The sequence below is a fragment of the Montipora foliosa genome, chromosome 2 (genome assembly GCF_036669935.1).
Source record: "Montipora foliosa isolate CH-2021 chromosome 2, ASM3666993v2, whole genome shotgun sequence".
Lineage (NCBI taxonomy): Eukaryota > Metazoa > Cnidaria > Anthozoa > Scleractinia > Acroporidae > Montipora > Montipora foliosa.
Genome location: NC_090870.1, coordinates 55,030,956 through 55,058,455, shown reverse-complemented (window position 1 = coordinate 55,058,455; position 27,500 = coordinate 55,030,956). Strand labels below are relative to the sequence as shown.

At 39.2% G+C, this 27,500-nt stretch overlaps 2 protein-coding genes across 4 annotated transcripts in view; both read left to right on the top strand.

The window, feature by feature from the left end:
- LOC137990971 (uncharacterized) overlaps positions 1–3,014 on the top strand; it is a 3,409-nt gene extending 395 nt beyond the window's left edge. The window contains exons 1-3 of the mRNA XM_068836092.1: positions 1–668; positions 1,690–2,120; positions 2,574–3,014. The exon at positions 1–668 is cut by the window's left edge and continues 395 nt beyond it. Of these exons, the coding sequence (XP_068692193.1) occupies positions 605–668; positions 1,690–2,120; positions 2,574–2,663 (585 nt within the window). The 5' untranslated portion in view covers positions 1–604 and the 3' untranslated portion in view covers positions 2,664–3,014. The remainder of the gene's footprint in view (positions 669–1,689; positions 2,121–2,573) is intronic.
- Positions 1–27,500, top strand: part of LOC137993609 (uncharacterized) — a 52,662-nt gene that overhangs the window by 4,415 nt on the left and 20,747 nt on the right. Inside the window, exons 2-5 of one of the 3 annotated variants that reach the window (XM_068839564.1) lie at positions 9,691–9,906; positions 10,129–10,243; positions 21,594–22,226; positions 24,814–25,449. In XM_068839564.1, coding sequence (XP_068695665.1) covers positions 10,138–10,243; positions 21,594–22,226; positions 24,814–25,449 — 1,375 coding nt within the window. In that variant the 5' untranslated portion in view covers positions 9,691–9,906; positions 10,129–10,137. Of the gene's footprint in view, positions 1–9,690; positions 9,907–10,128; positions 10,244–20,339; positions 20,463–21,593; positions 22,227–24,813; positions 25,450–27,500 lie in introns of those variants that run through there. The other 2 variants (XM_068839565.1, XM_068839566.1) reach the window with 2 other exon arrangements.

The window sequence follows — 27,500 nt, the reverse complement described above, 5'->3', positions numbered from 1 at the left end:
CAAAGAGCAGATGCTGCGATTTCAATCCAGACCGAGCTTGACCTTTGTGATTTCAATTGGATTTGATCTGGTTAACATCGTTAGTAAGCAGTCGTAAACTAACTATCAACAGTACTAAGTGACCACATCGTTCTACACCTAAATAATCTGAACAAAACACACTGCGATTGAAAAGGTCAAAACAATAAGTATTAATTATGGCCGCTTGTGCGGCACATTGCAAAGAAAGTGATAGTTTTTCAACTTCAATAGGATGTATAAAGACTTAAATGACTTGAATATCATCCAATTACATCGCTGCGATTTCGAATCCGCCTTAAGCCGGCTTTGCAGTATAAAAGGGTTGCGATTTTTGCACTAGTCATTCCGTTAACCAACCATTCCAACTATGGACAGCTACTACTGTATATTTTGCTCCGAAGAAGTCACTTGAAGACAAGAAGCTCTGTTATGCGAAGGATGTGATAAGTAGCAATATCGGCGATGCCAGACTGGCATAAAAAGAGAACAGTATCGAGACGCAGTGAAATCAGGGCTAGACATTGCTTGGCAGTGCCTGTATTGCGCTCCAACCCCTGTTGCAGAGAGCACAGCACTCGAAGATATGGATGCGACCATGGATGCCTTCGACATTCCCGATTCATTGGAGATGGAAAATCAGGAATTAGGTATGGCTTTTTTTTTTCATTTTTTAAATAAGCGTGGCTTAATAATTAAAAAAAAAAAGCACTGGAAAAACTCAGAGAAGTCTCCAATCTTTAAAGTGAAATTTGATACTGACTGTGGCACCTTTTGTGGCGGTTGATTGTTCATCCTTAACTTCAATTTGAAGCCGAAATTGCCTCTTTACCATCCATTATCATAGTGTTGCGAAGACACGAGCACGGTGACCTCCCACATTTAATGATTTTATTTACTCTTAATAAGTACACAGAAAACATATTTTAAGGAGTCATGTAATTTTCCGGTTGAAGTAGACAGGTATTCTAAAACCTCTCCAATTTAAATGCACTCAAAGCTCTGATTAGACCAGCAGATGGAAAATTCTGATTTGCCAGGAGGCAATATGTGTATCCTCTACATGAATGACAATTATTAAGTTTTCCATGCCGGTAACTTACATTTCTTTGCAAGATTGAGAACAAATTTTCCGGTTGATCTAGTTTCGAACGCTGCGCGCATAATTACTGGATTGCCAAACCCAGGCGGAATCTGCGTTTCATTTCTCCTTTTTATATTTGTTTTCCCGTGTCATGAAAAGTTTTTCCTGTCCCTCCCCTGCTAAGTAGTGTCATGGTGTGTAGAGTATTCTGTGCGTATGTTTTGGTCAATTTAAGGGGGTACTTTTTAATGCGTAGATTTTATCCAGTTGTCACAGTAGAATATTCAACTTCACCTGCAATGGCGTCGAAAGTTCATTATAGCGCGAATAGCGTTTTAGTGTATCTTTAAACAAAATATACCCTTATGGAGCTCAATAATGGAAAGTCAATCAGATAAACAAAATAGGGGGTGAAAAAAAACATCTGGAATCTAGAAACTGACAAGTAATTGTCTTTGATTATCATAACAATTGCATCTTTTGCTGTAAAAAATCTGGATGGTACGTCATTTTCAAGGGAATTACCTCAAGAAATTACCATATTGCTTTGTTATTACAGGGCTAATTTTTGGTGTTTTTCATCGTAGACGAGAGTATGTTTGATCCGGATGATGAAAATCCTCCCCCGTCCTGGACACCACCACAAGAAAGCTCGTTAGAGGACACTCGAGTCAGATCAGACGCCGAGCAAGTGCTGGGGTTCACTGAAATAACCTACCAACTTGTTCAGGAGGGAACTATCCGGGGAAAAGTAAAGCTCGTCACCAATACTGGCTACAGCTACAATATCTGCAAGAGACGCCCAAACGGAACCATTGACTGGCAGTGTACCTTACGCCGCAAAGACTTCAGATGTAAAGCATCAGTTATCCAGCGAGATGGCAAGTTTTCGGCAGGACAACATCAACACAGCCATCCCGGTGCCATTGGCGCCTTAACCGCGGCAGCAATTACAGCTCGTGTGAAGCAGATCGCGCGAGAGGAGATCTTCAGACCAACTTCTGCTTTTGTCAATGAGGTAACTACACTCTTTGTTTTATAAGAATGTCTAACTTTGGGCAAAATAGAAACGTTTTCAATCAACTTGCAGCCTGAGGAAGGTTCTTAGTACGTTTTCTAGATTTGTATAAGTGTTTCATGTAGGTTAAAGGGGCAGGGTCACGCTATTTTGAGTAATTTTGTTTAATTTTGTTAATTATGAGCTCTAAACGTCAAATTGGCACAGCAAGAGTCTTTCATTTGCAAAATCACGGCCACATAACAACTGAGAATGATTTTCCAGCTTTGCAAAAGACATTTTGATATAGACTGATATAAATGTGAAAAAAGATATGCGGATGTTTTACAAATTTGAACAGTTATTTTGATATTTTAGTTAATTCTATGACCATTCGATCAATGCTGAAATTGCCTAAAATTGGGTGACCTAGCCCCTTTAAGAAAATTCCTTTTCTTTTCTCACGAATTTTAGGTATTACTTGAGAATCGCATAGATGACAATCCTTGCCCAGCCTTATCCAAGCCAGAGAACATTATCCGAACCACCAATAGGATGCGCTAACGGAAGAACCCAAGTTCCATTTTACCTTCTGGTTGACCTTCTTCACCAAGAGGCCAGGCTGGTCACAATACAAATCCGGTTCATATCTGAGGGTAAACTGTCACGTATACAGAGGCGCAAATATCGTCTTCTACAGGTTCGGCTTTTTACCCACTGGGACGAATTTAGTAACAATAAAATTTCTGCTCTCCGCCTACTTAAGTTGTGTTCATACATGAACGGTCCCAGATCCTAGATACCTGAATTTTTACAAACCTTCAATCCTTTAATCATTTTGTTAATATTATTATTTATTTGAAATTGGTTTCATCGCTTTTTGACTACATATAATTATTGTAGCGATTTCAGTTTTTTAAAGTGCGTTGCCTCAAGTAGTTTGTAAATATTGTTACTTATTTGAAATTTGTAATAAATCATCACAAGGACATCATTTAGTGGAAGCTGTGTTGATTTTTATAAGGGGAAGACTTGCCTTGATCCGTTAATAGTTTTCATAATCCAAGCCTAATATGATATTTTCCAAGGCGAAATTTTTATTTCGATCGATCAGTTGGCGCATTTCCCAGTTTTCAAAACTTTTCGAAACTCTGCACTGTAAAAGCTTCGTTCCCCCTTAGTGATTCCAACATTCAAACGCTCTTCGGTGATGCAATTTTCCCTTTCGTAAACAAGCGATGCCATTGGACGAGAAAATTTCACTGTCAAATTGCGGAAAAAATACTTAATCTAGGACTAGAAAAAAAAAATTATTAAATTCGATGTTGAATGATGTCGAACTCGGTTCAATGATTTGCGAGGAATTGTACTTAACCTCTACACTACCGAAGCTAATCCTGACAAATATTTGTAAGCTAACCTATAGAAACCATGCCACACTATTACTATGCCGGTGAGTGCTATAATAGCTCTGACTAGAGTCACCAAAGCAATACGAGATGGTGATGCCTTGGTGGCGATTTGGTGGTGGCGAGATGACCCTTGGTGGCGAGTTTACTGGTGGCGAGTCTTCCTGGTGGCAAGGTGACCATAAACCCTTGGTCCGTGACTTTTACTACGTATGACCCCAGAGAACTTAATTCTCGCAAAGCAGATAAAGAAAACATTCAGTAAATGGTAAAGGCCCATTTTTACTTTAGACACGACGCGCGCCCGCATGATTTCGTGTATCACGAAATTATAAAAATTCGAAAAATCTCAGCAAACCTTCTAGTATCTTCTTTGTCAGAAGCTATTCGTCGATAAATCTTTTAGGTCTGATTTGAATGCGTTCTCTACTTATCATTTTCATAATTTTATCTAGTATGTCATGAACGTTTTTTTTCTTTAAAATATTGCTATTTAAGTCGAAATAGTATCGAACAACATGACGAATAGAGGTTTTGCACGGCAGCCATGTTGCATGGCAGGAACAATAGGTTCTTTTTCCTATGGGAACTAATGTTCTTTCTAATGCAAAACATTTTCATTGTTCCTGCCATGCAACATGGCTGCCGTGCAAAACCTCGATTGCAGAGGGGAAGTTTGCTCGCCGCTCCACGAAGACAGCAACCCCTGCCACTCTTTTTAGCACAAGCATCTTTACAAGAGCATTTTACTTCTGCGTCCCAGGTATCCTAACACATCGAAACTGACAAAGAAAAAGTAAGTTTAAATAAGTAAGCCATGCATTTCAGCACTGAAATAATGCCACCTAGCTCATTAGGTTCAGAATTGTTCTATCCCTGAATAGGCAAACTGTAAAAATTCCACCCCAGTGATTCTCCAATGTCTAAATCAGGCAACTCCATAAAGATAAAAGGTAATTTTAGCGATTTCACTTGTTAAAATCATCCAGTAAACCACACGACAATCAGGCTAATGGCGATGTTTCTTGTCTTCAACAGCGTGAACTGGTGTGACAAAAATAGTTGGCCAATTGGAATATCCTATTCGAGATTCAAAACGATAACAAACAATCGCGTTGCGTCTAGGGTGAAAATTGGCCTTTAACTGAATATTTTCAAACTCTTCTTCATACATGTTTATGGATGGGTTACCTTCTTTTGTATGACTGGAATACCTGAACGGTCTTAAAATGAAATGGAGCTTGTGTTGGGAGACGGTCAACTGAAAATAAAAGCAGATTCTTGACAACGACATCCAATACAACTGTAGCTGAGATATATCAAGGATAAAGAATAAATAAATGTTCATGTTTGTACAGAAATTATAGGGATTCACAGGTATTTTTTTGGGCTGTTTACATGATTCGCGGACCAAGGACCAAATTCGAATACGAAGGGCTCGCAATTACGTTCACCTTTTTTCGAATTACAAGAGTAATAGTTCAGTTTGGAACTTGCCAATTCAATATTATTGCAAGAAACAAAAAAAGCTATCTTCAGGGAAAATTTCAGTTTGTGGCGTTTTTATTCAGGTAAGACATTCAAGATTATCCTTTTTCTCGTGGACCACGGACACCATTCTCTACGTAGGTGAAGGTTAACTATTAGCACTGCTGTACAACTGTAGAGTTAAAACTTGGAAGTTACCAGTAAATCCTGTTTCTTTTAACTTGTGTTTAATAGTCTCTGTTATAAATGGTACATGGAGTTGCGTTTTTCGATGACGGAAAAAGTTCGTTGTCAGGTTTCCATTTGTAGCATGGCGTGGTTGTCTCAGAATTGGCTAGCTTGATGGCCAAAATGTTTGACAGTGTCCCATCAATGTTTAAAGAAGAACGGCTGTCAGTTTTATTTTTGTGTACTATACCGAAAAGCCGTTCCTCTTCAGCATCGCTGTGTGGAATTACGAGTACTGTTGGGGTACCTTGGACAGATTTCTGAACCTCAGAACAGAGGTTTCAGGTTGCTGGTCCAATGTACCACCATAAAACATCAGCATGATAATGGCACACCATGGTTCCGTCTTCCTCCACTGAATCCACTACTTTAGCATCTTGTCATGCACCCTGACCAGTTTCAAAATCACTGAGCGTTTGATAGTTGCAAAGCTCTTCAGTCGCAAAGCTTTTCATACAGTGTACATGTATCAATATTGAAACTCGAGTAAAAGGTGTTTTGTATCTATCATAAAAATACTGCACACTATCCCACTGTGCTTCCAGCGGCTGAGCCCTGGACATTAACCCCAACTGCACTTCCGATCAACTCATCATTTAGTGGAAGTTTCCTCAAATAATTATAATCTAATGAACTTTGAAAATAGAAGCGGGAAGCAGCATAGAATTTCTGATACAAAGTTACTGAAATGTCTCCTTCATTCAAGAGTATCAATTATAGGCTTTGTCACACCCCCAAGGAAGATGGTTTGGTTTGGTCTGAATATTTCCTCATCATCCAAGTTGAGATTTTCAATTTCTGCATCTTGAAGGAACAAGGCCTCTTGCAAAACATGAATTGCGGGCTCACTTCTCTGCAACAACTTGTTAAATTCTGTAAATAACTGAATAGGTGCACCATGGAAAAGCAGGATAACTGCAAATAGGAGGTTTTAAAATGCAGTCTTTGAAACCTTTCTTCAGCAAAACTTTCACTTAAAAAAATATGACTTGAGGCTTGGAAATTTCTTAAAAGCCCTTTCAATGCAACGCTCCAGTGACAGGCAACGAGTGGAGACATGCTTCAGAATGTTTTGGTACTCCTGGAAACTTTAAACCTTTAAAAGCTTAATTTCACAACGTTTTCTCAGAAAAAACCGGGAGATTTCAGGTCTTTGTCGGGAGACCATGAGAAAAGACAGAAAACCTGGAGTCTCCTGGCGAAACTGGGAGGGTTGGCAGATCTGTTCACGATCAATAATGCTACATTGTATGAAAATATGATAAATCTCAATTCAAAGTAATCATTTGCTTGCTACCCTGAGCTTGTTCTCCATTGAGGAATCAAGCTAATGTTGTAATTTGAGCTTCAATGATCAATTATGCAATATACACTCAATGTATGGTTGCTACCTTGAGCTTGTTCTCCAGTGAGGAATCAAGCTAATGTTGTAATTTGAGCTTCAACGATCAATTATGCAATATACACTCAATGTATGGTTGCGAGGGAAACAGTTTTCCCTAGAATCCTGATGTTTCCTGAGATGAAGTCGAGGGTACCCTGGAAACAAGAGGTTTTCTCGCGGTATGCTTTCCATTCGTGATCATATCCAAAGTCACGTGAAATAGCACATCGTTTTGAAAGCAAATGGATTAATCAAACTTGGAAACACGGGCATGCAGAGCCTGTGTCTTTGGATATTACGAAAATACTGTGGCTTTTGCATTTCTTAAACTAGGTGAAATAAACTATCAAAGGAGATCATAGCCAAGACCTGTGCAAGATAAAAATGTTTGAACTTTGATCGAAATTTCAGTACACAGTTGAGTCTTGAGCTCTCCGCGCGCTGACTGTTTACATAAACACTATCCTTGTAATATTTCATGCAATTTAAGTTTTCAACTTTCGGAGGTTATTCTCAAACTACCTCCGCTCAGCTTTCTAAAATCATGGAATAGGAATTTGACATCGAAATCTCACATTTTCGGTCAAGCTTCAAAACATGCAGGGTTTTTGCAAGACGGACAACGACTGAATGCCTCTCTCACAGAACACAACCGAAAAATTAAATACCTATTACAGTCTGTATTACAGTCTGTGAGTGTGGCAGAGGAAATGTTCCATGCAAGATTTTCTTTAACGAGTTAAAACCGTATGGAATTCATCAGCAAGTAGCAACTTCAAGCTTAGCTTGTGGTGGACAAAGGATTGATATTTGAGACGAATTGCTAGTTCAATGCATTCTCAGCACATATCAACTCTGCTTTACCTTTTCGACAGTTTTCAGCACTTCATCTTGGATTGTTTATAATATTTATTCCATAGCCTTTATTAAGATAAAAGTTATTTGCTGTCAACTGCTCTCTCACACTATCCTTTTCAGTGGAATTATCACCGTTATGCAAGGAGATGACTGATCATCGAGTTCTTCTCACATAAACACAAAGCCTTGATTAAAAAAACTTTTCGCAAACCAAGTGGGAAGAACAGCAAAAACCCTGTTTCCCCAATTGATAGGACATACGTGTGTATTAATTATGTTTTCTGATACATGACAAATTTGATCTTTGTTGTCTTCAAACTGCATGGGTTGCAATCACCCAGTCACAGTGCTTGGAACCTTCAGCAAAACATCAAAATTCTGGATATTTTCGGAGAAGTGGGATTGTAATATTATTGGTGTGACTGGCTATCAAAGGAATGGCTCTCCGTGCCGTGCCAGAGGCTCTTCTGGGTGGTTGAAAATGAGAGTGTGTATGAGAGTAAGACTATGAGAATGCCTTTGGCACCCAGGGTAAGTCGAGGGGAACATCAGGACTTGAGGGGAAACAAAACTAACTAGCTTCCAGGCAGACCAGGCATAAAGTACTTTGTCATATATTTAGAATTTTCCTTCAACAATTGCAGCAAAACGCCCAGAGCTGGCAACAACTGCAAAATTGTAGCCCAGTCGGGATACACTTGAATTTGATCAAGGGCACATGACCAAGAATCAACCAATCACAGTGCTCATTTTGTTGAGCGAAAGTGTAGGTATATAACAATGGCGTATATTATAAGGGTTGTGAATGTTTGTAGGAGTTGAAAATAAAGAACACGAATTGAACTAAAATGCCCTACCTTGTCTTCTTGATACCTTTTCAAATTATCAAAAGGTCTGGATAGATGTATCGTTATTTTTAGAAACAACGCAACACTTTTAAAATTTAAAAACATATTTTGACAGAAATTTCTGTCATCTTCAGTTTAAATTACAAAGTACAGAGTTGAATATAGTGTGAACCAAAATGCTAATTAACTGTAAGAACTTTTATCTTAAGTTAGAAGGTGGTAGAAGCGTGGTCTAGGGTGCTGAAACAGTCATTAGACCACAAAGTGCAGCAATGTTCTGCATTTCACCTTTTTAATGGCACATTTACCATTCTATTGATTTTATAGTACTGTTTTAAGAACAAAGGTAAATGTCAGGCAACATAAATGATAACTTGTTTGAAGGGCAGATTAACAAAACATCCATGCAGTTTTATTCAGTTGGGCAAGTGGTGACCCTGTTTTCAAAAGGTGTTATGTTTAAGGTTACTTGAATGCATGTGAGTGAAGAAATATGCCATGAATATTGCCAAAACCCATGTGCAATATTATAATTTTTATTAGAATTTCTCCTCTTTGAAGTGTTATTAATGTTAATGTGCATTGCCCATGTTCTTCCTTCATATTACATGTACTATTTGATTTGTTCTCTGTGGAGTTTAAAAACATTTGCCAGTTTTTAAATGAACGTATGTCAGTTTTAGCACTTTTTATTTTCTTCTGCTTCTGGAAAACTTAATAATTTTCCTGCAGGCAGGGTATAGAGGTATTGGTCATCACAAGGTGGATGTACATGTATCATATTGCATCCTAGCTAGTAAATCAGAATTTTCCATCTGCTGGTCTAATCAGTGCTCAAAGTTCCCCTCCATGCAGTGCATTTGAATTGGAGAGGCTTTAAAAGACCTGTCCACTTCGCAGGATAAGATGACGTTTAAAAATGCAATGCATGTGCACTTGCCTAAATATGCAGCACAGGAGTTTTATGCTTTCAGACTTTTAAACTTGTTTTTGCATGAAAAATGAGCTGCGTTTACACACTGCAGTTTTAAGCAAGCGAGTGTTTGACGTCATCTTATCCCCGATCCAGCCCTCTGAGGTTTAATCGGTTAGTCTTGAAGGTTAATTATGGCACACCGTGAAATCCCAAACTTGCACTTGAAGAAAATAGCCTTTGGGTAAAATTCAAAGCTCAAAATGGTGACTGGCCTGGCTGAGATCAAAATCCAGCCACGGGCCTGGATATTGATTTTACTTAGAAACCTTGCGTATGTTCACCCCCTGGAAGCTACCCAGAAATCTGTTTTTTTTTTTGTCCATTCCTAACCTGCCTGCACATTACTTCCTTCTTTTTTGATTCTATCCTGCCTTGAAGTTCCCTTCTCCTTGTTTTGTAGGTTTAAGTGGAGATAAGTGCGACAGGTTTTCCATTCTGTCCCTTGGTGTGAAGGGTGCATGTGCAGACACTGAACTTGTTGCCAGTGGTACTTCTAGCCTGAGCACTTGCCTGGTTCCTACCTCCCCTCCCACCCCAGCAGTAGCAACAACAACAACGTTGCTCTTCTTTAAGAAGATAATTTTAAAATCACACAGTATCTCTACTTGAGCTCAAGGTAAGCAGGTGGCTGATTGAAGGTGGTGATCCTATCAACCCATTGACTCCCAGGGGTTCCCTATTGATGAGTAAAATCATCTGGCGTTAGACAGAGTAAAATACTAAGTACGGCTGGTTCAGGCCGGCCTGGGAGTCAAAGGGTTAATGATTTATTTTTTTTACACATCCAAGAATGAAACACTGATCCACTTCTTATCAATTTTTATCTTCTTGTACATAGTGAGGAAAGATGTCAAAAAAGCCAGAGCATGGTAAGAAGCAACCAGCATGGAAAGTTGTCAGAGGTGTTGGTTTGGAAATATTGCAGGGGAAGAAAAAGGAACATCATCATTCTGGTAATTTTTTTTCTAGTTTCTGGTACATAACAACAGTATATCTTGATAACAATAATGGCACATAGTTTCTATTTAACGAGATGCTTCCGTGAAGCAAACACTGGGTTGCCTGTGGTATGTGTTACAGAAGGCACTGAATTGTGTGGTATTGAACTACAGCATTCCAGTCTCTGAAGAATAACAAATAAAAGAGAAGCGAGAAACATTGGCTTCTGGGCTGACATGTTGATAATTTTCAAGTCCCTCACAACTTCTTTTCACCACAAGTTTAAGCGTGCCCTCTGAGCATCTGACAGCTTTGTAATACCAAAGTTCACTGAAGTTAAGCCCGGCAGGGTTAGTATCTGGATGGGAGACCAGAGCAATATACCCCTCATAAAACAGAAGCGTCGGACCGAAAATACTATTAACGCTAACAAATGGGAACTCAGCAAGGTACAGATTTTGTTAGCTTCCTTTATGCAAAACAAGAATATCATTCTAAAAGCTTATTCTACGCAAAAAGTAGGTTCTGGAGGTAATTTTGAGAGTGGAAATAAAGGTTACGCGGCAGACGGCAAATACAAACTCACGATTTAATTATAGTTAACACACCAGAAAGACGCTAACCTCATTTTGACAAGAAAATGCTTTACTATTGCCATAAAAACTATCCAGTTACTGTAAGCTCGCATATCATAAAACATGATGAACTCATAAAGGCCACCTTTTCCAGCGAACAATTTTTTGAAACAATGACATATTTGCTATTAGAGGCAAAAGCCCCTTCTATTTCATTACGTGCGTGAAGAGAAGCAACTCAATCTTGAGAAATATGGGCAATATTGCAACAAACTAAATTTCAGGATCAAACCATTTACATGAAGAACCTTTTCCTTGAATAATGAAGCACAAAATACACAACAAGCTTTCTTTCAAATAATTCTTGGCTGTCACATTTCCAATTATTTTTTTTACCCGAAGACTGTGCAGAGTTGATCACAGATCCACGTAAGGTGTTCGATTCGTTCTCTGTCTTTGTTGAACCCATAAGTTACCAGAGAATTTTCCATTTGGTTTCAGTGTTCTACATAACAGCACACTTGGTAAAATATTATTTTAGAAATACAGCTCACTTTGATTTCGGCTCGACGGGCGATAGATTGTTGTCGAAGTCCATTACTCCTCGCTTTTGAGATTCTAGGTGTTGGTTTTTCACCGCCTGCCTAGTATATCCAACTGACTTTCCATTATTGAGCTCCATAAGGGTATATTTTGTTTAAGGATCCACTAAAACGCCATTCGCGTTTTACAGGACTTTCGACGCCATTGCAGGCTAAGTTAATGATTCTACTGTGTCCACCAGAGAAATCTACGCATTTCCACTACCCTCTCGATCCTAAGAAAATACGTGCAGAAGGCTCTATGCACAAAGACACCACTTACCAGGGGAGTGACAGACAAGACTTTTACCAACACGGAAAAAAAAATTAAATAAACAAATCCCACCCACTTTCCGACTGGGATTGCCATACTGGCAACCCAGTAAAAAACCCAAGAGTCCTTTGTTTTTCAAACTTGATGAAAGTGCAAATTAGGAAGTTTGATGTCCAAGCTTAGGGTAAGAAATACACGAATTTGGTGAATTGTCATGCATTGCATATATATTTACCCAAATAAATATTTATATCATTTGAAAGCTTATTACGGAAAGAGTTATAGGCGCAAATATTGTTAGATTTGGAGCTTTATTGCGTGTTAAAAATGATGCAGTATCAAGGATACATGTACAATGTACCTTTAGTCGAGTTAAAACAAAAATATTAATGCAACTTGAAATTATTTTGGGTGCAAAATGAAACAAGATTCTAATTTCTTAAAAGTCACGTAACTGGATGTCTTGATGATATAGAGTAGCTTTTAGGAGGTCTTGAGCTGATCCAGGGATGTAGATAGAAGCCGACAGCCGGAAAAAAATCGCCGCCTATTGCAAAGAAATTTCTGGATGGTCAAGTAATTTGAGTTTTTGGGATTCGTTATCTGTGTTATAATTTGTAAAAAAGAAATGTACCACACACTCAAAATGTACTGACGGACACTGGGTGTAGAACTGTCCGAAAGGTTGATTCATTACAAGGGTATATAAAAGGTGATCCAGGATCTCGTGTGTTTGGTAAAAAGCTCATTGGCTTGCGGTATTTCTACTTTGTGTACATAAAATAATGTAAATCCGCAGTGCGTGTATTTCAACCGTGTTGTATGAGCTGAAATGTTGGCAAAAAAAGGAGGAAAAGTGATTCTGAGGTACTCAGTATAAACAAATACTTCAACTCTGCCAAAGCTACTTCATCAAACTCTGGCGGACTGAGTGAAAATTCAAAGAAAGCACTATCGCTAAGACAGAATCGGCACGAGACACCGAGAGCATGTCTTTCAAACAAAGTGACATTTTTGATTAAAAAGACAACAACAAATTTTCTGAAAACATCACGAATGGCCTTGAATTTACCTCCTAAAATTGAGGAAAACGCATTTATGAGAGTCTTATTTTCAAAATTTTTAAGGGAAGCATGCCCGTGGACCCCGCTAGAAGGGACACGCCAGAGGCGTGTCCAACTGGGCCTTCTGCCTGTTAAATGAATATTATCGTCTTCACAAAATTTTAGCTACAATCTTGGACAAAATTGTTGAGAAAACTCTGCTTTTGGACTAAACTCCGATCACGAGTATGAAAAATAAGCTCTCTTTTTGCCCCCACCCTCCCTGATCAATGTTGCTAGACGAAACAAAGCATGTCGAACCTGGGCTTATCAACATTGGTTGTAGGGGGGAGGGGGATCGCTAATAATGTGGGATATTGAGGACGTAGTGCGCAAAATAACCCCTGTTTTTAATATTCTCAACCCTTTTTGTCCAAGATTGTCTGGGGATCATTTTGCCCAAGAACACAAAATGTGTATGTATGAGTTCTGTAAGTACAAAAAAGAAAATATATCCTCGTAGGCATGTCGTCATGGTATTCGATTGACAATTAGAGTTAATTAACCCTAATAACGAACATCATGATGACGTTGATTATTAAAACAAATGGAAATGGTACATAATAGTCATGTTGACGACGCTTTAGGAGCGTATATTTTATTACAGGTGCAAGATCATAACGACAAAGCTAAAGATGTTGCTGAGGAAGTAGGAGTTTCATTAGTAACAATCTTTAGGATCAAGAAAGGTGTCCAAGGCCTTAAAAGGGAAGTTGTCACGCTCTTCGTTGGTAAAAGCCACAGCAAAGGTGTGATCAGATGTGACCCATACGATAAACTATATGGACCCTTCTTTGAAAAATATGTCAGAGAACAGTTCCCTAAACGTTTTGGGAAAGCAAACAAGAATGTGGTATAACAGGAGCAAAATAGTAATAGAGCAAATTACTTCCGGTTACCAGAAACCCGTTTCCTGTTTGTAAACCGTGCATCTTCGAATACGAATTGTCACGAATTTTAAGTATAACTGCAAGGCATTATATTTACTTCCCCTACTGTTTTCTCAAGGCGTTGCTAATGAGTACAAACTATGCACAAAATCAATGAGATTTCTACATTTCTTACAAAAAGTGACGCATTTCAACGGTTAACACACCGGCTGGCTAAAAACAGACTGCTCATGAAAAATATTTCAAATCTGTTCAAATCACGTTAACCAACCAAAATTTCTCATTCCTTCGCCGTAAATCTATGTCAGTTTAAGAACACACAAAATTAACCGTTGTTAACCGTGCAATTTCCTTATTGTGTGTAATCTTACAGAAATATATCTGCGATAATTTCATATCTGTATATACATACTGATCAGTGTAAACCAAAGTGGGCAAAAACAGCTAGGGCAAGGCCGACTGGTTTTGATATAACTCCTTAACCCTTTCAGGCCCGAGGGGTTCCCCATTGACGAGTAAAATCGTCTGGCGTTAGACAGAGTAAAATCTATAAGTGCCATTTGGCACTATCGGGCCTGAAAGGGTTAAACGGGGACATAGTTTTTGGATGCTGTTAGCTTAACCCTTTCAGGCCCGAGGGGTTCCCCATTGACGAGTAAAATCGTCTGGCGTTAGACAGAGTAAAATCTATAAGTGCCATTTGGCACTATCGGGCCTGAAAGGGTTAAACGGGGACATAGTTTTTGGATGCTGTTAGCTTAACCCTTTCAGGCCCGAGGGGTTCCCCATTGACGAGTAAAATCGTCTGGCGTTAGACAGAGTAAAATCTATAAGTGCCATTTGGCACTATCGGGCCTGAAAGGGTTAAACGGGGACATAGTTTTTGGATGCTGTTAGCTTAACCCTTTCAGGCCCGAGGGGTTCCCCATTGACGAGTAAAATCGTCTGGCGTTAGACAGAGTAAAATCTATAAGTGCCATTTGGCACTATCGGGCCTGAAAGGGTTAAACGGGGACATAGTTTTTGGATGCTGTTAGCTTAACCCTTTCAGGCCCGAGGGGTTCCCCATTGACGAGTAAAATCGTCTGGCGTTAGACAGAGTAAAATCTATAAGTGCCATTTGGCACTATCGGGCCTGAAAGGGTTAAACGGGGACATAGTTTTTGGATGCTGTTAGCTTAACCCTTTCAGGCCCGAGGGGTTCCCCATTGACGAGTAAAATCGTCTGGCGTTAGACAGAGTAAAATCTATAAGTGCCATTTGGCACTATCGGGCCTGAAAGGGTTAAACGGGGACATAGTTTTTGGATGCTGTTAGCTTAACCCTTTCAGGCCCGAGGGGTTCCCCATTGACGAGTAAAATCGTCTGGCGTTAGACAGAGTAAAATCTATAAGTGCCATTTGGCACTATCGGGCCTGAAAGGGTTAAACGGGGACATAGTTTTTGGATGCTGTTAGCTTAACCCTTTCAGGCCCGAGGGGTTCCCCATTGACGAGTAAAATCGTCTGGCGTTAGACAGAGTAAAATCTATAAGTGCCATTTGGCACTATCGGGCCTGAAAGGGTTAAACGGGGACATAGTTTTTGGATGCTGTTAGCTTAACCCTTTCAGGCCCGAGGGGTTCCCCATTGACGAGTAAAATCGTCTGGCGTTAGACAGAGTAAAATCTATAAGTGCCATTTGGCACTATCGGGCCTGAAAGGGTTAAACGGGGACATAGTTTTTGGATGCTGTTAGCTTAACCCTTTCAGGCCCGAGGGGTTCCCCATTGACGAGTAAAATCGTCTGGCGTTAGACAGAGTAAAATCTATAAGTGCCATTTGGCACTATCGGGCCTGAAAGGGTTAATATTGTCCTCGTTGTAGGACTCAGTGGGTCTCTTACTTCTTAATTGTACTTATGTATGAATTCCACGATGTAAAAGAACAGCAATTCGCAGTGCAGTAAAGTAAAGTAAACAGAACCCTATCTTTTGTAAACAATTCACGTACATGGCTAATAATGCACTGCTGTAACAACGTTTGTTTCACGCAATATTATTGCACGACAAGTAATCCACGACAACTTACTGTGTATCAGCTATGAGAAGACGAGTTTTACATACTATAAACATATGACAGTGTTCACACTCTCATATAGACAGATATTTGATAGTTTATACCAAATACAATCTTGGACAAAATTGTTGAGAAAACTCTGCTTTTGGACTGAACTCCGATCACGAGTATGAAAAATAAGCTCTCTTTTTGCCCCCACCCTCCCTGATCAATGTTGCTAGATGAAACAAAGCATGTCGAACCTGGGCTTATCAACATTGGTTGTAGGGGGGAGGGGGATCGCTAATAATGTGGGATATTGAGGACGTAGTGCGCAAAATAACCCCTGTTTTTTATTCTCAACCCTTTTTGTCCAAGATTGTACATCCCTGTGATCTGAATTGCCTCTTTTAGGAAAGTTTGACAGTAAAGTAAGTGTAACTTAATTATTTTTGAACGGTGTAAAAAATGGCAGTTGCAGCAGGAATTCTTAAATCTGCTTTTTCTCCTAAAGGAAAATGCCCATGGCCAAAAACCATATTGACAGTGCATTGGGAAACATCATACACTACGTCTGGACAAAATTTGAGAGAAATTGATTTTTGAGTTGTGACCGTGAAAATTAGAAAATGTTTGCACTCTTGAAGTACTCTCTTTAGCAGTCATGTGGTTGACTTTCTGTGATGAAAGTCGATGTAATATATACAACATGAACGGCAGATCTGTATAGCATTTACACACTCGAGGTGAAGGACAATAATTATTATTGTCTGGGTGAGTGTACAACTTGTATTCCTGAAAAGGACTCTTTAGGGTGACATTGACTGATGTTTGGACAAATCACATGTATCTGAGCAGATTAATCTTCTTCAGAGTCAAGTGATTTCTGTAGCATCAGTAGATGGTATTAATACTCTAGTCATTGATGCAGTGATTGGTTAGCAAAGTCATGATGTTATTGGTTGATTGTCAGTCGAGCCTTGATGTCACTGGCCACGAAGACTGTAAAATAGTGATTGGTGCATTTTGATCCATCTTAGTCTAATGTCGCGTATTGTTAGCAAAATAGCTTGGTCAGTCAGTTATTACTGGGTTGCCCTATAGCAAACGCAGTCGAAAAATAGGTAGATTTCCGTTTTCTTTTTAGTATTTTTTTCGTGTCGGTAAACGTCTTGCCTCTCACTCCCCTGGTAAGTGGTGTCTTTGTGCATAGAGCCTTCTGCGCGTATTTTCTTAGGATCGAGAGGGTAGTGGAACTGCGTAGATTTCTCTGGTGGACACAGTAGAATCATTAACTTAGCCTGCAATGGCGTTGAAAGTCATGTAACGCGAATGGCGTTTTGGTGGATCCTTAAACAAAATATACCCTTATGGAGCTCAATAATGGAAAGTCAGTTGGATAAACTAGGCAGGAATCTCAAAAGCGACGAGTACTGGACTTCGACAACAATCTATCGGCCGTCGAGACGAAATCAAAGTGAGCTGTATTTACCTGAAGTACATGGTAATTTGACACGATTGAGTTTGTTGTCTTCACGCACGCAATGAAATAGGAAGAGGTTTTCGCCTCTAAGAGCAAATATGTTGTTTGTTTCAATATTTCACTGGAAAAGGATTCTGTGGTATTTTCTGCCTTTGTGAATTATAATATCATGTTGTGTATTGAATTTTCGAGCTTAAGGTTGAAGTGTGATATGGGTCCGGAGAAGTTTTTTAGTATTGCTCTGTAAGCAGGAAGGGTTCACAGGCCTGTTGGAAGCGTGCTTGAGTTTCAACAAAATGAGCCCCAAAATCAGTGAAAAATTGTGACGCAGTTGAATGATAAAGTAGCTGCTATTTCCAAAGTGATGGAATTACCTGGTTCGAATAAATAACGTCGTACGCGTCTTGGAGAGTAAATTTTGACTTTGCATAAACAAGACTTGGGCGATTGTGATCTTTGTTTTGACTTCGCTCATTTCATTGTCAAACTTTATAACACTTGACAGAAAAAGAAACTTTCAAAAACCCGGTATCTTGCCATCATTTGACACAGATACTTCACTGTTTGGCGAGTAAACATGCCGCGGTAACTTAATCACGGCGCCCGCTGAATTCCAGCGATGTCACTTTCGATTTTGCGATTTATTTGTGCAGCCAAAACGTACAATAACAAAATTGAACGTTGCAAAAATCCCCCAAAATGTTTGTCGCTGATCGTAACTGTTTATATTCCATATTCACGGTTCAAAATAAATGTTGTTTTCATGTCGTAAATATGTTATTCTCGAGCGATCGTCCTGGAAACTTCCTTCTGCTCTTTCTAAAAACTGTGTATCAATATGTATTTACTTTTGCATCATTGTTTTTGCATAAAGCAAGCTAACAAAATCTGTACCTTGCTGAGTTCGCATTTGTTAGCGTTAATAGTATTTTCGGTCCGATGCTTCTTTTTTGTGAGGGGTATATCATTTTGGTCTCCCATCCAAACACTAACCCCGCCCAACAGGGCTTAACTTCAGTGAACTTTCGGTATTACAAAGCTGTCAGATGCTCAGAGGGCACGCTTAAACTTGTGGTGAAAAGAAGTTTATCAACATGTCAGCCCAGAAGCCAATGTTTCTCACTTCCCATTTATTTTCTTCAATCTTTCTGGGTTCAGTACTTTGCTAGTAACCACATGTCTTCTCAGACTATTTACCCAAGACTTCTACCATGGCACTACAATGATAGACAATACCAAAACAATATCGTGCACTGTTAGAGCTACATATGACACAAGGACAGGTCTGTTTCGTCGTACGAACGTGTGAGGACCTGTGAGCCAAAGGGCCTCGTCTGGTATGACTTCTTAATGACCACCCAACTTGAAAAAAATTGTCTGTTGCAGCTGCTGTTGTTGATAAGTCTGTCGTAGGGACAGCAGGAAGTTGTTGGAATTGGTTTAGTGGTCTTTGTTCTAAGTTAGTAAACCAAAGCTCTTTCCTGTACTGTCCATTGGTGGTAAAATTTAGGCTGTCTGTTGACATCACCATTAAATTTTGTTGTTACATGTTTGTGTTGAGTCACTCTTGCATTCACACCTGTTGAGAACATGTGAAGATACGATTGGAGTACGGTAAAAACCTGCAGATAAGCCGCACCCACCGATAAGCCACACCCTGAATTTAGCAGCTCTAATTTTGGAAAAAAGTGTTCTAAAAGAAATCCAAAGTCAAGGCTTGAGAAGCCTTCTTCATCATCCTCTGTTCATTGAACATAAACTCACTATTAACATTGAAATGGAAAATACTTGCAATTTTAGCACTTGAACATAATGAACATTGTTTCTACCAACTTTGACATATGATTGATCTTTTTCTGGTATTTGGTGACAGGAATTTCTTCATTCAACACAGTTTTTACATAGATTTTTGCATTACAACAACAAGAATGTGAATTAACATTCGAAGCTTAATAACCAGGCATTTAGATCGGACGTGAAAGTGGAAAACTGGACACAGAAGCAGCGTGATGTTTTAAGAGTTTACACAAAGCGATAACCTGCATGAAACATTGCCCAGTGTAAAAGGGTCTTTATTATTTTGTTTGTCAGTACCGGTAGTTGACACAAGACTATTTGTTCAACAAATTTGCTATCAAAGTGCAAAACGGCGAAGAAACAGTGGGCCATCTAACACGCAAATACTCGTAATAATCGTTTATTAAAACTCTCTTGTAGTTGACTATAAACTAAATTAACGAGTTACTTACAAGCATAAGAATAAATACTACAATTTACATACTATAGTAATATTACTATCTACATACATAAATCAATGCTCTTATTTAGAGGAAATATCTAAACATGAAAAACTCCTCTGTTCTTTTTAGATTACAGTTCCCCTTGTCCCTAAAGAAGTGGATGTCTCTTTTCTCTGCTTTCAGGGAATATGGACATGTATTACTGATGCGGGGCAGAAGCGCATTTAGAGGGTGGCTGGTACGGGGGTTATTCTCTTCATATGTTTATCACAAAGCTAACCCTTCCTATGTTCGAGAGTGTGTAAACCTGCTGCTAAAAGCGCGCCTTTATAACTATTTATGTAAGGAAATACTATGCGCAAGACCCTTTTTGAAGAGATTCTATTTTATCTGAAAGGTAGCCAGGGATTGCCTGCCATACTGGAATGGCATATTCTAACACAGGTCTTATAGTCTTCAAATAGACTTTCAAAATAGACATTTCATCCACGCCAGCTCTCTTTAACACCCGCAACGAATAAAGCTTCTTACTTGCTTTCTTACAAATGAATTCCACATGTGTACGGTATTCCATTTAAGGTCACAGTCAACATGGTAAGATCTTATAAGTTAACACATGCTCTATTACTTAAAGAAAAGTTCTAATAATGCATGAAATTTATCAACATTTCCTTACATTTAGAGGGGTTTAGTCTCATGTTGTGGTCCATGGCAAATTGATGGATATTAGTCTAAGAATAGATATGAGAATATGGATATTGTGAATAGCGTGGTATTTTCTTGCATGTGGAGGATCGATTATGCTTCAGTCAATTCCAACTGCGCCCTGACCACCCTCCCCCCCCCCCCTTGTCATTCCTAGTGGGGCTTTAGCTAATTTAGCGCAAGCCGGGGGCTGGGTATTAGCCAATCCCAGGGGCACCCCCGGGCTTTTGACACCCACATGGTTTATATCTCTGAAACATGGAGACTTTCTGTGGTCAAGATCAACACTTTGTGGAGGATTGGCTTATCCAGCAAGGACTGGGAAAAGTTTTCGACGTTTTTAAAGGTGTGTTTTCTGAATTTTAATATGTACTTTAATCTAAAAAGCAAATTTCAAAGCAAATAGCGAGAGTGTGCATGAAGTGTCGTGTTTCACAACAGGCCATATTTTATTAATTCTATATGGTATTGTATTATAAAAAGTGCCGGTTTTTGAAATATTAAGTACACAGTACGTGTTTTTCCGAAGGGGAGATTTGAAGGAAGCTGATGTTTGTTTGTAAAAATAGTAAAGAATACAAAATTGGTCTGTGAAGTTTTTACTATAAAGTTAGGAGCGATCTATTGCAGACGTACCAAAATAAAAAGTGGCATTAAAACGCTGAAAACAGCAGTAATCTATGATGTAACGAATAGAACCTGTTGCATGGTTGAGTGGAAGGATCCCGGGGTCGGGGCATTTGCCCTCTACTTTTGTCCCCACCGCTGGGCATTTGACAGCTTAAGTGCCCAACCCCGGGGAATTTGCCATCCATATGAAAAAAAAGACAATTTCCCAGGGGTTAGTCTGGGGGAGGGGGGGCAGGGGCAGGGCACAGTTGGAATTGACTGATGCATTACTGTCAAAGTGACAGGCTGTTGTCAATGCTGCAAACAAGTTTGCGGGGGAATGGAAATTCTGTGCAATACCCAAACCGGGCCAAACTGGCTATACTCTGTCTAACGCCAGACGATTTTACTCATCAATGGGAACCCCGAGGAGTCAATGGGTTAAAAGTGTCAGCTAATGGAAATTGGCGTTGAAATTCATGACACCTTTTTCAAGTGTTCCCGCAGATACGCTGCAACCCCGATTTGGAAAAAAGGTGCGGCCTATTTGCTGGTTTTTACGGTAAACACAATAGACACATGTTTGAACTGCAGAAGCACATTACAGTTATGAAAATTGCTTGAGCAGTAAAAAATGTAAAGCCTGAAAATTTTCAGCTTGAACAGGGTTTGAATCCGTGGGTGGCAAACTACTCTACTTTTGAGCTGTCTTGGGATCAGAGCTGCTGATGTGCTCCCATTGAATTTTCAAATGAAAGTAGCAAATATCGTGAAAACTGAAGCAAACTCACCTTAAATGAGATTTTTATGATGATGGCCCTTAGTAACCGGAATGATGCCTGAGAGATCTTTTCTGACACTTTTTCAGGTGAAGTTGATGGAAAAACCAAGTACACCCTGCTATGTTGCCTTCTGGTCAAGCTGGGGTCACAAGTGTTGAGGGATGTGTTTGACAGAACAATTCAGCCTCAAGACCTTTGCAGTGCCTTGAAAAATGAGCCAGCGCACTCTAAGCTTCAGTCTCTTCGAAAAGAAGGAATCCTCAATCCAGTGCAGTGGAGTCAGTTGTATCCAGTTAAACCCTCTTCAGTATCATCCACAGGCTTTGACCCTTCTCTATTGATTGTGCTTCTGAGGACGATCTGTAACCTTAGTCCTCCATCCTCTGGCTGGGATCTACTTCCTCATTCACTTGACACCAGCTGTGAGTCTGACATTGTACGTTTGAAGTATTTTGTGGATTCAGTATCAGCCTCTGCCAAAGAGGCCTCTGTTAGTGATGCAGTGTTCTGTAATTACAAAGATCAGATCCAGAAAACACTACTAAGATTGGGTGGAGCTGAATATGAAGATGCCATTCATGAACTAGAGAAACATGAAATGGGGCCATTGGATGAGGAACATTTCAAAGAACTTCTGAAGCGGTGGAAAGATGATGATGACAGAATTAAGGACAAACTTAATGAGTGGGAGTGTACAATGAAGACCTCAAGAGATGCAGGTCAGTTTCTGAGAACAAGAACGTAGGGTGCTGTTACAACGATATTTAAAGACTGATGTCTTTTGTAAGTAAAAGTTTTTCCTAGCTGCTGATTACCATCAATTAACAACTGCATGGCATACTGTAGGTTAGGTGCTGGCATGAAATATTTAGTGGAAAGAAGCTTTTAGAAGGCCAGCTACAACCACTACTTGTTGGAGCTGTCATCATCTCCAAGAAGACGTAATTGCAATTTGTCCTTGACCTGAAGATCAAAGCTAATTTTTTGCAAGTAGATTTGCTGACTTCATAACCATATCCTGTAATTGTGGAGAAGAGCTCCCTGAAAAACCTGTCAGCCAACTGTCGGTCGACTGTCAGTTGACAGATTCCGATAGGTTACCAACAGGCCACCAACAGCTAACCGACAGGCTACCAACACTTTCCCAAAGAAGAATATTTGTTGTGAAAACACCTAGTAAACATGACCCAGAAACAATCATAATTATAATCAGTGTATCACACAGTTTGGATGTTGTATAGAGCGAAAAAAGAGAAAAAACAGTCTGCTAGACTGCCTTTTATTAACTTCGACATTTAGCTAAGGAGAGTTAGATAAGGAGATTTCTATCTTACATTGTTTGTACTTATACATGCGTTTGTGACTCCTAGACTTGATTATTGTAATTTGCTACTCTCCTGTTTACCACAAAACCTTGTTCAGAAACTTCAATATGCACAGAACTCTGCTGCCCGTTTATTGTCATTAAGTCAGAAGACTGAACATATTACTCCGAGACTTAAAAAGAACTCCACTGGTTGCCTGTTGCTGTTAGAGTAGAATTTAAGATCCTAGTACTAGTTTTATGGCATTCCCTGGCATTGTGCCATTCTCTGTATCTGACATGATCACTAAATATGAACCGACCAGGTATTTACGCTCTTCCTCCAAAAGACTTCTCGTTGTCCTGTGGTATTACCTTAAGATATATGGAAGAAGAGCTTTTGCTGTGAATGGTCCAATGTTATGGAACAGCCTTCCCAACAATATTGGAGAAATTAAATCTTTAAGCACTTTTACGAAACAGAGCTAAACATGAAACATGAAAGCTTATTACTTAAAGAGTTAAAGGCGCAAATATTGTTAGATTTGGAGCTTTATTGCATGTTAAAAATGATGCAGTATCAAGGATACATGTACCTTCAGTCAAGTTTAAAAAAAATATCAATGCAAGTTGAAATTATTTTGGGTGCAAAATTAAAGAAGATTCTAATTTCTTAAAAGTCTCGTAACTGGATGACTTGATGATATACATGTAGAGTAGCTTTTAGGAGGTCTTGAGCTGACCTGGATTGCCTCTTTTAGGAAAGTTTGACAGTAAAGTAAGCATAACTTAATTATTTTAAACGGTGTAAAAAAATGGCGGTCGCAGCAGGAATTCTTAAATCTGCTTTGTCTCAAACAGGAAAATGCCCATGACCAAAAACTATATTGACAGTGCATTTGGAGACGTCATACATGTATACTACATCTGGTCAAAATTTGAGAGAAATCTTTTTTTTGACTTGTGATCATGAAAATTAGAAAACGTTTTCACTCTTGAAGTACTATCTTTAGCAGTCATGTAGTTCACTTTCTGTGGTGAAAGTCAATGTAATATATACAACATGAGCGGCAGATCTGTATCACATTTACACACTCGAGGTGAAGGACAATTCTCTGGGTGATTGTGTACAGTATATTCCTGAAAAGGACTCTTTAGGGTGACATTGACTGATGTTTGGACAAATTACATGTATCTGAGCGGATTAGTCATCTTCAGAGTCAAGTGATTTCTGTAGCATCAGTAGATGGTATTAATACTCTAGTCATTGATGCAGTGATTGGTTAGCAAAGTCATGATTTTATTGGTTGATTGTAAGTTGAGCCTTCATGTTACTGGCCATGAAGACTGTAAAATAGTTATTGGTACATTTTGATCCATCTTAGTTTAATGTCTTTTTGTTAGCAAAATACCTAGGTCAGTCAGTTATTTTTATTAAAATAAAGCTGTTGCAGCTACTGTTGTTGATAAGTCAGTTGTAGGGACAGCAGGAAGTTGTTGGAATTGGCTTAGTGGTCTTTGTTCTAAGTTTGTAAATTAAAGCTCTTTCCTGTACTGTCCATTGGTGGTAAAATTTAGGCTCTCTGTTGATGTCACCATTAAATTAATTTTTGTTGTTACATGTTTGTGGTGAGTCACTCGTGCATTCAAACCTGTTGAGCACGTGTGAAGAGATGATTGGACTAAACACAATAGACACACGCTTGAACTGCAGAAGCACATCACAGTTATGAAAATTACTTGAGTAGTAACAAACCTAAAGCCTAAAAATTTACAGCTTGAACAGGATTTGAATCCTTGGGTGGCAAACTACTCTACATGTGAGCTGTCTTGGGATCAGAGCTGGTGATGTGATCCTATTGAATTTTCATATGAAATTAGTAAATTTTATTCCTAGAAAATCGTGGAAACTGAGGGAAACTCACCTTAAATGAGATTTTTATTATGATGGCCCTTTGTAACCAGAATGATGCCTTAAAGATCTTTTCTGACACTTGTTTCAGGTGCTGTTGATGGAAGAACCAAGTACACACTGTTATGTTGCCTTCTGGTCAGGCTGGGGTCACAAGTGTTGAGGGATGTGTTTGACAGAACAATTCGTCCTCAAGAGCTTTGCAATGCCTTGCAACATGAGCCAGTGCACTCTCAGCTTCAGTCTCTTCGAAAAGAAGGAATCCTCAATCCAGTGCAGTGGAGTCAATTGTATCCAGTTAAACCCTCTTCAGTATCATCCACAGGCTTTGACCCTTCTCTATTGATTGTGCTTCTGAGGACGATCTGTAACCTGAGTCCTCCACCCTCTGGCTGGGATCTACTTCCTCATTCGCTTGACACCAGCTGTGAGTCTGACATTGTACGTTTGAAGTATTTTGTGGATGCAGTATCAGCCTCTGCCAAAGAGGCCTCTGTTAGTGATGCAGTGTTCTGTAATAATTACAAAGATCAGATCCAGAAAACACTAGTAAGATTGGGTGGAGCTGAATATGAAGATGCCATTCATGAACTAGAGAAACATGAAATGGGGCCACTGGATGAGGAACATTTCAAAGAACTTCTGAAGCGCTGGAAAGATGATGATGACAGAATTAAGGACAAACTAAATGAGTGGGAGTGTACAATGAAGACCTCAAGAGATGCAGGTCAGTTTTTGGGAACAAGAACTTAGGGTGCTGTTACAACAGTATTTAAAGGACTGATGTGTTCTGTAAATATAATTTTTTCTTAGCTGCTGATTACAATCAATTAACAATTGCGTGGCGTACTGTAGGTTAGGTGCTGGCATGAAATATTGAGTGGAAATAAGCTTTTAGAAGGCCAGCTACAACCACTACATGTTGGAGCTGTGTACATCATCTCCAAGAAGACGTAATTGCAATTTGTCTTTGACCTGAAGATCAAAGCTAATTTTTTGCAAGTAGATTTGCTGACTTCATAACCATATCCTGTAATTGTGAAGAAGAGCTCCCCGAAAAACCTGTCAGCCAACTGTCGGTCGACTGTCAGTTGACAGATTCCGATAGGTTACCAACAGGCCACCAACAGCTAACCGACAGGCTACCAACACTTTCCCAAAGAAGAATATTTGTTGTGAAAACACCTAGTAAACATGACCCAGAAACGATCATAATTATAATCAGTGTATCACACAGTTTGGATGTTGTATAGAGTGAAAAAAGAGAAAAAACAGCGAAGTTTGTGTCAACGTTGTCACCGACAAGATACCGACATCTTACCGACACATCACCCACTGTCGGCCGACAGGTTTTCCGGGAGCTCTTCTTCACAATTACCGCATATCCTTCAGTTAGGGTAAAGGTCAGGTGCAGTCCATCCGCAACCATTTTAGGCATGTAAACAGTAACAGAACCACGCAAAGGCCTGTGGTTGAAAGAGGTTTATTAATTAAATGAAACATTTTTATTAATTAAATGAAACATTTTTCATGTACATATATTAATGAATGAATGATGGGCAATGATATACATCAATGAATGGATATATATCAATGAATGGATGATGGGCAACAAGCTCAAATTGAACAATAATAAGACAGAGTTGTTGATACTTCATGCTCAGCACAGACCTTCTCCATCTCTGGATTCTGTGTATGCAGGCACTGAGCTAATTAAAGCCTCTGAATCTGTTAGAAACATTGGAGTTTGGTTTGACAAAACACTACTCACAGATGAAGAAACATGTTAACTCTGTCTGCAAGACTGCCTTTTATCAACTTCAACATTTAGCTAAGGAGATTTAGATAAGGAGTTTTCTATCTTACATTGTTTGTACTTATACATGCATTTGTGACTTCTAGACTTGATTATTATAATTTGCTACTGTCCTGTTTACCACAAAACCTTGTTCAGAAACTTCAATATGCACAGAACTTTGCTGCCCGTTTATTGTCATTCACTCAGAAGACTGACCATATTACTCCGAGACTTAAAAAACTCCACTGGTTGCCTGTTGCTGTTAGAGTAGAATTTAAGATCCTAGTACTAGTTTTATGGCATTCCCTGGCATTGTGCCACTATATGTATCTGACATGATCACTAGATATGAACCTACCAGGTCTTTACGCTCTTCCTCCAAAAGACTTCTTGTTGTCTTGTGGTATTACCTTAAGATATATGGAAGAAGAGCTTTTGCTGTGAATGGTCCAATGTTATGGAACAGCCTTCCCAACAATATTAGAGAAATCTTTAAGCACTTTTAAGAAACAGATCAAAACATGAAACATGAAAGCTTATTACTTAAAGAGTTAAAGATGCAAATATTGTTAAATTTGGAGCTTTATTGCATGTTAAAAATGATGCAGTATCAAGGATACGTGTACCTTCAGTGAAGTTTAAAAAAAATATTAATGCAAGTCTAAATTATTTTGGGTGTAAAATGAACAAGATTCTAATTTCTTAAAAGTCACGTAACTGGATGTCTTGATGATATAGACTAGCTTTTAGGAGGTCTTGAGCTGACCTGGATTGCCTCTTTTAGGAAAGTTTGACAGTAAACAAGGCTGTCGCCTAACAGGAGCCCAGTAGCCTGGGGCTCCCAAAGAATAGCTCTGGGCTCCTTAATTTTTCACAGCAACACCTTTCACTTCATATGTTGGGCTCCTAAGTTCTCACCGTTTAGCTCTGAGGGCCCCTTTAAAATTTTCTTAGGCAGCAGCCTTGGTAAAGTAAGCATA